We start from the raw sequence: 11,400 nt of genomic DNA on the forward strand, positions 1-11,400 counted from the left end.
GCTGTAAAACAGCAATTATGCTGAGTCAGGCTTGATTTTTAATAATCTTTTCCTGTTGAATCAATAAATCAAATCAAATCAAGTATTTGCACTTAGTTACTTTACAACTCCGCTAATAGCGTTATTTTCTACCATCCTGCAGGTTGTTGACTCTCTGGATGTGTCAGCTCATGGTACCAGAGTGGGTCTGGTTCAGTACTCCAGCCGGGTCAGGACAGAGTTCCCACTCAACATGTTCCACACAGCTGAGGAGATCAAAGCTGCAGTCATGAAGGTAATAATCCAAGCAGATTTATGCCAAACGTCCAGTTTTATATAATAACGTTGTACTTTTACCACAGCAGGTAAAGAGAAATCATTGGAGGATTTAACTTTTTAAAAATGACGTCGTTTACATCTGTTTCCTTACATTCAGGTTGAGTACATGGAGAAAGGAACAATGACGGGTCTGGCGCTGAAGCACATGCTGGAGAACAGCTTCTCCGAGGCAGAAGGAGCTCGTCCAGCCAGTCGCAACATCCCCCGAGTCGGACTGGTTTTCACAGATGGGCGGTCCCAGGACGACATCAGCGAGTTCGCCAAGAAGGTTAAAGAAGCAGGTCAGGCTCGGCTCCGTCCCACTAAACTACCCGAAACTTCACCCGACACGGGACAAACCTGGTTCAGACCCAACGTTTCTGTGTGTGATCGCAGGGATCACCATGTACGCTGTGGGCGTAGGAAAAGCTGTGGAAGACGAGCTCCGCGAGATCGCGTCCGAACCTGTGGACAAACATTTCTACTACACCACCGACTTCAGCGCCATCAGCACCATCGCTGAGGACCTCAAGCTTAATGTCTGCCCAGGTACAAAACCTTGAGGGAACTCACCGTAAAAACAACAACAGTGGAAGTTAATCCAGTTTGAGATAGCTGCCACAGCTAACTCAGCTAACAAACAGCTGGCTGATAACGAGCTGATATGGTAGTAGCTGAGAGTCATCCTCAACACATCCTATGAGCTCTAACAGTCTCACATTACATGAGATTGTGCAAAAATGTTATTTACAAATGGCTATAATAATAGGATGATTTAGGTTTAATGCACTGAAGGTGGTGGGCAACGTGCATCATATTTCTTTACCATAAAGTAAACTTTAAATTATCTGTTGCTGCATGATGGTGGCTCCAGYTTAAAGTCCTACAATAGAACTGCAAAGATGATTTGTTTTTTGGCGCTACCTGCTGGCTAAAACATGACACTGCACTTTCTAAACGAATTGTTAACATGCAACACTGCAGCATTTCTTTTATATTAAAGAGTGCTGAAGTTTAAAACTTGGACATTTTAAAAGGTATAAAGCAACAATAAATTTAATAATAAGTAACTAATAAATAAGATCTAAAATGGCTGAATAAAACGTGTTTCCYCCCAGCAGAGGAAAGTCAGGGTGAGATCGAGGTGAAGGATCCGTGCGCCTGTGAGAACCTGGTGGAGTTCCAGCAGGCCACCATAAACAGCCTGGAGCAGCTCACGCAGAAACATATCCTTTATTTAAAAAACAAACTAATATGTACATGTGTTGTAAATATATGCACAAATACTGGTATTTTCTGTTGTTCCTTAATCCACTGTCCACTGGGTTCCATGACTGCCCGCCTGGAGCAGCTGGAGAACCAGCTCCTCACCAGGAAGTGATGCAACCAGCGAGAACATCGCTCAGGAAGAACAGTGAAAAGAAAGAAGAGGAGGGCACATCCTGAAGCCCTGCAGCACACCAGTTTCTGCCATCTGTGGGGCTTAGAGGACAACGAGGAAAATAAAAACTCCTCAGACTGTTACACAAAAAGAATGGTTTCCCAAAGCTTGTTTTTAACCTTTATGAGCTCTTTGACGGTTCGAGGTTCAGAATCTAATTTCACTCATAGTTGCTACGTTTCCTAAAAATATCTCAGTTCAGATTAACAGAGTGTATTCACAGAATCCACGTTTTAATCMCTTCAAAGCCTGTTTTTAAACTAGTTGTAATGAGTGGACTGTAGATATTAGATGTAAGCACATTTTTACAACAGGTTTCAGTCATAAACTCCATCTGCTTCTTTTGTGCTTCATTAATGCTTTTTTTGTTTGTTTTATGCATATTTTTTGATATATTTATGGTAGATTGTTGTTTTCCAACCAACAGCTGAACAACAAACATAAAAAATCAGTTTTATTACCACTTTAGATATTTTGAAATAAAATATTGTTTTGCTGATGTCTACGGTTTTTAATCTGGGGCCTGATGGCTTTGTTAAAAATCTGAAAGAAAAAAAACTGGTTTGAATTTTACAAAAAGGGAATATGAGGTGTTTGTGTGCTCATTAAAGTTGTGGTTTGTTGTGAAAATGGTAAATAATATGCAGTTTTTTTTATAATAAATAATTTAAACTTTTCAAAATATTTCATCTTCAGCCTTTGTATTGGATTMTGTGCAGAACAGGCCTCCTCACATTGGTGTAAAATCAGTGATTGTTAACAGACAACAGACCAGGAACACAAAACAAAAACACACAAAAAAGCAAAAAACTATTCAGAAGAGTTAAAACTGTTACAAATTTCTCCTGCTTATGTTAAAAATTTGCAGTTTATTAAAAAAAAACAAGTTTATACCCAGTAATGTTGCAACACTTGTATGTTTTTTGTAYATTTTATTATAGTTCCACTTTTTATAAGTTTTTAATGAATCTGTATTTTATCAAAGAAGGCAATAAAGAAGTGAATTTGCTGATTCTGATTTATTTATTTTAATTTTATTTTTATGAGTCAGATCAAATGTTTTCAATAATTTTTATTGTTTTGTTTTAAAGTTAAAAGGAGCCAATGAGCCTGGGTGATGTTGAGACTCAGTTAACTTTAAAGAGTTTCTTCAAACTTCAGAAGCTGAGAGATTATTATTTAATAAATTCACCTGGAAAGCGCCGAATGACTCAAGCTCATTCTCAGTGGAGGAACTTGTCTTTTGTTTTGGAACACACCTGCAGGTGCACAGGTGAGGCGAGGGAAACCCAAAAGGAGCACAGTGAGCTCCCTGTGGGCAGCGTTTAAAGAGCAGCTCTGCAGGGATCACTTACTGTCAGACAAGCAGCTTCATTACTGATGGTGACCTTTAAGACGTTTTCTCCACAGAGTGTGAAGCAACACATTTGTTTCAGAAGTTTCTGTCTTTCAGACTAACAAACATCTGCGAGTTCAACAACTGTTTGAGAGAATGTCATGCATTCAAAACACTTCAACAWAGTGGGGAAAATACAAGAAGAACTGATAAAAGCTATTTAAAAATGATAGAGCACTTATTATTCTACATCTTTAAGTAAAATACAATTATATAAGAGAAAAGTAGTAGTAACATCTATAATTTGGACCAGTGGGAAAGAGGTTGCCTTCCAACTAGAGGTCAAAGGTCCTTTGGGTAAGACACTGAATACCGCTCACTGCACCCAATACTTCTATTGAACTGTATTAATCTGTTGTGCGAATGAGAAACACCGTGAAGCAGAGCAGAACCTGGAGAGGTTAAAATGTTTTATACAGTCATGGCCGAAAGTGTTGGCACCCCTGATTTTTTTTCCCAGAAAATGAAGTATTTCTCTCAGAAAAGTATTGCAATTACATGTTTTGATATGTGCTTATTTCCTTTGTGTGTATTAGAACAACACACACAAAAAAACAGAGGAAAAAAAACTAATTTGACACAATTTTACACAAAACTCCCAAAATGATTGGCGCCTTTTCAAAATTGAGGGTAAACAACTTTGTTTCAAGCCTGTGATGCACATTCAAACTCACCTGTGATAAGTAACAGCTGTGGGCAATTTAAAAATCACACTTGAAAGCAGATAAAAAGGAGAAAAGTTGACTCGATCTTTGCATTGTGTGTCTTGTGTGTGCCACACTAAGCATGGAGAACAGAAAGAGGAGAAGGGAACYGAGGACTTGAGAACAATTGTGGAAAAATATCAACAAGGTTACAAGTCCATCTCCAGAGATCTTGATGTTCCTTTGTCCACGGTGCACATCATAGTCAAGAAGTTTACAACCCATGGCACTGGAGCTAACCTCCCTGGACGTGGACGAAAGAGAAACATTAATAAAAGGTTGCAACGCAGGATAGTCCAGATGGTGGATAAGCAGCTCCAGTCAAGTTCGAAAGAAATTCAAGCTGCCCTGCAGGCGCAGGGTGCATCAGTGTCAGCTCGAACTATCCGTCGATGTTTGAATGAAATGAAACGCTAGGGCAGGAAACCCAGGAGGACCCCACTGCTGACACAGAGACATGAAAAAGCTAGACTGCAGTTTGCCAAAATCTATGTAAGTAAGCCAAAATCCTTCTGGGAAAACATCCTGTGGACAGATGAGACAAAGATAGAGATTTTTGGTAAAGCAAGTCATTCTACTGAAAACAATGAGGTCTACAAAGAAAAGAACACAGTACCTACAGTCAAATATGGTGGAGGGTCAAAGATGTTTGGGGTTGTTTTGCTGCCTCTGGAACTGGGTGCCTTGACTGTGCAAGGCATCATAATATCTGAAGATTACCAAAGGATTTTGGGTCACAATGTAGGGCCCAGTGGTCATGGGTYTTCCAGCAGTACAATGACCCCAAACGTACTTCAGAACGCACCCAGAAATGGATGGAAGCAAAGCGCTGGAGAGTTCTAAAGTGGCCAGCAATGAGTCCGGATCTAAATCCCATTGAACACCTGTGGAGAAATCTTATATCTCTTAAATATGAGAGACTTGGAGCAGTTTGCAAAAGAAGAGTGGTCCAAACTTCCAGTTGAGAGGTGTAAGAAGCTCGTTGATGGTCATAGGAAGCGATTGATGTCAGTTATTTTTTCCAAAGAGTGTGCAACCAAATAATAAGTTGAGGGTGCCGATAATTTTGTCCGGCCCATTTTTGGAGTTTTGTGTAAAAATGTATCAAATTAGCCTTTTTTCCTCTGTTTTTTGTGTTGTTCCAATACACACAAAGGAAATAAACATGTGTTATAACAAAACGCGAAATTGCAATAATTTTCTGGGAGAAATACTTCATTTTCTGGGGAAAAAAAGATGGGTACCAACACTTTCGGCCATGACCGTTTAGTGTTTGTTGATGTATATGTATATATATGTACAGTATATACACATAGGTACATGTATATATGTGCATTGTTATATATTTTGTGTATATTGTTTTTTTCTCTTTCCTTTTATTTCTCTTTCTTATTTATTTTATCTCACCCTCTCCTGTATTGAGCTGCAGCAACGTGCAAATTTTCCCACTGTGGCATCAATAAAATCTTATCTTATCTTATCTTATCTTATCTTATCTAAAATCTCTGTTGCAAGAGAGGCAAACTAACCCAGAGATGACCCACAGACACACAAAGAACGTGCAAACTTCCCACAGAAAGACCCCCGGAGCTGGGGTCTGTGAAGCGTCATTGCTAACCACTGAGCYGTCCTGCTAGCGTGCACTTCCACCTGAGATCAGTTTGAATCATGTGTGAATTATGCAAACTCCAGTCTGACCTTTGACCTGCTAACCACCACTTCAAACTTCACAGCTCAATTACTTCGTTTCATCATCAAAACCAAAGAGAACTCAAACTGTTCTGGTGGATTTGTCTGAACACTGTGTCCAAAGAGAGCATTTGTTTTGTTTAACGTCGTTAACTTTATTCACGTGTCTCTAATGAACATGCTGCAACTTGTTTTTCATTTGAACGTATATTTAAAGTAAGTCTTTGTTGTAAACAGTCTTTCTAAATGAAGCTGTTTGTTTAATGGTAAGATTAAAAACTCTCAGTTGGATCTAATTGATGCCTTGGATAACAGGCCACCCTTGTGTGCACCTGACCTTTCCTGTTGTCGTGTAATGAGGGTTAATGAGAGGGTTGTTTGCTCTTTGTTCTGCAGCGTGACTCACTTTCTACAATTCACCACGGGTTAATGAAAATGTCACGACGTCCCTGAAGTCTTGCTTCCACTCAATCTACAGCAACGAGTTCAACAATGAGGGGAAAGTTGAGAGGAAGTTAAAAAAGGTAAAAGCAAACAGTTTTAAAACTTTAATCAGTTTTTATCGTTTAGTGAGGTGCTTGGTAATCAGAGAAAGCAAATTTGATTGTCAGTTAATGAAACAAAACAAACAGATGCAAACATTCAAACTTAGTATTTAAATGTACAAATAAAACTGTTGGTGGGGATCTGTTTTATTACATTATATCACAAATGTAAACTGATGGTAGTGAGGAAACTGGCATTATTTAAAAAAATCACGAAAACACAAAATGACACAAAACATTGGATATTTTATGAAAATCTAATGGTCATCCTAATAAATACCCTTTTATTTTTTGGTAAACTGATTAACGTAAACCACTTGTTATCAATTATACATTTTTTGAATCTGAATTTATAAATTTTATTCATTTCATAAAACATAAAACAAAATTCTATGTACAATAAAAAAGAAAATACAAATAAAACGAAATGAAAGGTGGCAGAGAGGAGAAAAAAATCTTTTATCTGCCCCTTTTTTCTCTTTTTATTGTACATAGAATTTTGTTTTATGTTTTATGAAATGAATAGAGTTTATAAATTTAAAAAGTAAACTGATTAACRTAAACCACTTGTTATCAATTACCAATGACAGCAATAAGATGTTTTTGACATTTTTAACCAGGAAAATCCCAGTGAGATGTGATCACCTTCCTTTTTGTTGCAATGGAGGCCGTGAGGCAGCCTGACAAGCAGGGTTTAGAGTTGTGGGAGCATCAGAGGTGCCAAAAGTATTCACATTCATTACTTAAGTAGAAATATAGATACTACTCTTTAAAAATATGTATGTATTTTTATTACCTCCGCCAAAGGGGGAGGTTGTAGAAATGAAATACTTTTAGCATTTTTAAAAAGTAAGGAGTAGAAAGTACAGATAATTGAATTAAACTGTAAGGCGTAGTAGTAAAAAGTAGGCTGAAAAATAATTACTATACTATTATAATTCCACTAAAGTATAAATACTTTAGTGGAATACTGYGTGGCTATGAGTAGTCAAAGGAAAAAAATTCTTGGGGAGCATCCAGAYAAAATCCATTCAAGCCCAAACAGGACATGCAAACTTCACACAGAAAAACCCAAACAGGGGATTGAACCCAGAGCCTTCCTGCTGAGAAACAACAGTGCTAACCACAAACCGACAAACAATATAAAAAAGACAAAAAAAAATGTCAGCAACATAAAAAAACACTGAGTTTGGGCCAATAGCTGTTGGCACAGAAACAAACAAAAAAAGGTGAAATATAAGTAAAAAAGTCCAGTTTCTCAAATGTTCACTCAAAAAATGTGCAACGCTTTTATTATTTATTTAAACCTACCTGTAAAAATTAATCATCTACATAATCGTGTTGGGCCCACCCACMGTGTCTTTGAATAACTGACAACTAAATCCTATATAAAGTGTGGAGGAACTACGATGCTGCTGTCTGGAAGTGTAAAGGTAGGTGCACTGTATAAACATCTGGATTTGAATGAAATAATAACTCAAACAATAACAAAATATGTTTTTTGATTATTTCACTTGTATGGATTATTCACACCCATTCACATTGATGCTTTGATTAATGATTTAATATAAAAACTGATGAATATGTTCATGGTGTGTATTTTTTACATGTTTGCACTGTTTAAACCTTTTATTCTAAATTGTACTCTGAAGAAAACTGTTGAGAAATGTTCACGGTTATCATTTTAGATGGTGGAGATGGGGCCTCATGTGTGCAAAAAGCTCATTGATGTGCATGGGGAAAAGACTTTTATATGTAATGTGGTGTCACAAATAAGCACAAAGTGTTGTATATTATTCTAAAAGCCAGTAACAAAAAGCTGCAGCTGGTTATCTCAACACTTGGATGCAACCACAATGGATTTGTGAAAATCAGAACTTATTTAGACTCGATGACACCTCAGAGGTTTTTATCTAAACTCTACAGATTATAGTTGTTGTAGTAAAAGAACATCACATGAGTGGTTTTAATGTTGGGTTGGATCAGTTTAAAGTTCTTATTATCACCTCTCCTTCTGTTACTTTTACAGTCTTGGAGAAATGAACGTGTCAGCTGCCAATGTGACCTTGGTTGCAGAGTATCGGGATTCCTTCACCAAAGCTGTCATCAAGAATGTCATWGTTGTGCTTCTCAGCCTTTTCATCAATTACATCAATGCAGGACTCATTTATACCTTCTGTGAACATCAGGTCAGACCTTTTTTAAATTATTTTCACAATGATATTCTTTTTAGAAGAAATGAAATTGCTACACATTCAGTAACAGTATTTTTAAAAAGACATCTTTGAAATCTACAGACACTGATCAGGCACGATGATGGTGACAGATAATCTTATCTCTTTTGTGTAGTTGTTTCTCCTGTAGGCACCTGCAAATTTTACATAACATGTTTATAACTGAGTGCATGTCTGGTATGTACCAGGTACGTACCTGATATGTATCTAGTATGTACCAGACTGTGTTATATATAGTGCTTAAAAATGTATAGTGGTAATGTATAGCATAGTCCCTCCCAATACCAGAATTTTTCACAATTGTACAAAATGTATCGGTACTGCATTGAATGTGTTACAGTTTACATTTCAAGTGGAAGGATTGTCAGTTCCATGTTTATAAAATGTACACAAGTTGAAAGAAAATCTTCTTATGTTTATTAATTTAAATATGTTGTAATACTATTTATTACAGTATACTGTTTATTTGATTTGATCTAGTCAGAGGGGCTATAGACCTATACAGAAAGAGACCAACCTTCTCCATAATAAACATAATGTCTAAATGCTTAGGTTCTAACTCAGTAAGTACTCTGCATTGGCAAGTACTGAAATTGAAGTACTCATACTCATTTTGCAAAATGCTGGTATTGGGGCACCCTTAATTATGTATCATTACAGTTACTTTTACTGATATTTTGATTTAGTCAGTGTAAACTGATCTATGATACAAAGATTTAAAATTTGACAAACATACCTCTCATTATACAATGGTAAATGGACTGAACTTATATAGAACTTTATGAAGTCCCTGGACTCCAAAGTCCTTTACACCTACCTTCACCCATTCACACACTGATGGTGTTAAGTTACAATGTAGCCACAGCTGCCCTGGGACAGACTGACAGAGGTGARGCTGCCATGCACCRGCACCACTTGACCCTCTGACCACCATCAGTAAGGCTGGTGAAGTTTCTAGCTTAAGGACACGACTGAGACACCTGGAACGGCAGAGAGAACCGACAACCCAATGGTTACAGGACAACATCCCTAACCACTCTGCTACAACTGTCCATTTATCATTTACTCCCTCCAACCCCCAATTTACACTACATGCGTCTCTGCTCCACTCCGCTGCGGTCCGCCCTCCATACGCAATCATTCTAATCACTGAGAGTATTTACACTGGCTCCGCACGGCGGTGCAGGGCGGTGGTGAGCGGACGGCGATCTGCCAAAATTAGATCCGATCCGGAACTGCTTCAGAGTCAATCAACAAAGATCATATCGTGCCAACAGGAAAAGGAATGAACACAACATCCATATTTTCAAAATAAGACACCATAAGGCGGAATAATTTTATCGAAATCCCAGCTATATTAATCAATATATGAATAACTTTCTACACAAATGCTGTCAGAATGTATCATTCTGTTTGGGAAGCAGATGGCAACGTGTAGCATGAAGCATATGTGTACACACACGATACATGTGGATTTTATTTTGAAATCAGAAGTTTCAAAAAGATGACAGCGATACAGTTTCAACCTTAGATATCAAAAGCTTTTATGTCAATGTTCTCAGCTGTGTTTGGAGTTCGTCTTTCACAGAATTCATTACGTTTTGCTCTGACTTCCACATTTATCACTGGATTTATCGCACAATCTCCTTCCCGCAAACGCTTCCTCCTCTGTGTGTCACATCGTAGCAGAGCTGAGCAGAGTGGAGGCTGTATAAATTGGGTTGTAAATGAACAGCTGTGAACTGCGCACCGCAGCGCAGCGGAGTGGAGTGGAGACGCATGTAGTACAAATCTAGGGTAACGACTCCAAAAAGGGTGGGAATTCTGAACTGATGTTGTGGCATAATCACAAATAACTGTCAGAACCCGTCCCCCTGCACATAGGTGGAGGGATCACCAAGATGGGGGGCAATAAGTATGCCTGATTTCAGCAGGGGCAACTCCAGAGTGAAAGAGTGTTCAACCCCTCTCGAGRAGACTGGATCCAGAGCCAGAGTGGTGTGCCGAGGTGAGCCCAACTATATCTAGTCGGAACCTCACACTCCTCAGGCTCCTTTCCCACCAGAGCAGTGGCATTCCATGTCCCTAAAGCCAGCTTTTGAAGCAGTATCAGACAGCCAAGGTCCTTGTCTTTGAAAACTACACAGCACACTGCACCCGAGATCTTTGGCCTCTCCCACAGGWGGTGAGACCATGGGAAAGGGGGCCAACATCTCATCTTTGGGCTGTGCTAATCTGGGATTCATGGGTAAAAGCCCGGCCCATAAAATCTGGTGGAGTGCCCTCCACCCCCAGGCCTGGCTCCAGAGTGAGGCCCAGGTGACCCAAATCCTGGCATGGGATCACTGTCTSCATTGGTGGTAATCAACAGAAGGGATCTTTGTGCTGAACTTTATCTGATCACTCACCTAGGACTTGTTTTCCATGGATAACCATAGCAGGGACATAACGCCCCTGACAACATAGCTCCTAGGATCACTGGGACACTCAAACTTCTCCAACACGATACGGTGCCARCACAAAGCCACCCAACATATTTCATGCATTAAAAAAACAAGTAACTGACTTTTTGTTTTGTAACTATACTTTTTTGGTTTTCTTCTCCATTTCTAGATCTTYAACTCAAACCCTCGGTACATCCTGTTTGTCCACTTGGTGGTCAACGATATGATCCAAGTTTCATTGACCGTCGCACTTTTCATCATCAGCTACATCCTCTACAAGATACCTGTTTTTGTCTGCTGCATGCTAATGTTGTTTACCATCGTCACCACTGAAAACAGCCCCTTGAACCTGGCCTGCATGGCGATGGAGTGCTACGTCGCCATCTGCATCCCTCTTCGTCATCCTCAGATCTGCACCATCAAGAGAACAAGGATACTGATTGGTTTCATCTGGCTGACCACCACTTCCTTTGTTTTTCTTGATCTCTTCCAGACTTTGGCCATTGAGCCTTTGGACTTCTTTAGATCTAACATATTTTGTGTCAGAGAAGCAGCTTTTCGAAATCCCAGCATCATTGAACGGAGGAGTATTACCTATATTACATATCTGTGTCTAGTATGGTGTGTTCTCTTTTACACTTATTTTAAAA

The 11,400-nt window shown here is 38.9% G+C and overlaps 2 protein-coding genes across 3 annotated transcripts in view; both read left to right on the forward strand.

The window, feature by feature from the left end:
• Window positions 1-2,750, forward strand: part of matn4 (matrilin 4) — a 33,645-nt gene extending 30,895 nt beyond the window's left edge. Inside the window, exons 13-17 of one of the 2 annotated variants that reach the window (XM_014016068.1) lie at window positions 143-274; window positions 416-599; window positions 694-846; window positions 1,419-1,523; window positions 1,620-2,750. In XM_014016068.1, coding sequence (XP_013871522.1) covers window positions 143-274; window positions 416-599; window positions 694-846; window positions 1,419-1,523; window positions 1,620-1,678 — 633 coding nt within the window. In that variant the 3' untranslated portion in view covers window positions 1,679-2,750. Of the gene's footprint in view, window positions 1-142; window positions 275-415; window positions 600-693; window positions 847-1,415; window positions 1,524-1,619 lie in introns of both variants that reach the window. The other variant, XM_014016067.1, reaches the window with a different exon arrangement.
• Window positions 2,751-8,111: 5,361 nt separating this feature from the next.
• The window catches only part of LOC106522797 (olfactory receptor 2T11-like), a 5,308-nt gene continuing 2,019 nt past the window's right edge, over window positions 8,112-11,400 (forward strand). Inside the window, exons 1-2 of the mRNA XM_014015972.1 lie at window positions 8,112-8,261; window positions 10,920-11,400. Coding sequence (XP_013871426.1) covers window positions 8,112-8,261; window positions 10,920-11,400 — 631 coding nt within the window. The remainder of the gene's footprint in view (window positions 8,262-10,919) is intronic.

Source organism: Austrofundulus limnaeus, unplaced genomic scaffold (genome assembly GCF_001266775.1).
Source record: "Austrofundulus limnaeus strain Quisiro unplaced genomic scaffold, Austrofundulus_limnaeus-1.0 Scaffold137, whole genome shotgun sequence".
NCBI classification, from domain to species: domain Eukaryota; kingdom Metazoa; phylum Chordata; class Actinopteri; order Cyprinodontiformes; family Rivulidae; genus Austrofundulus; species Austrofundulus limnaeus.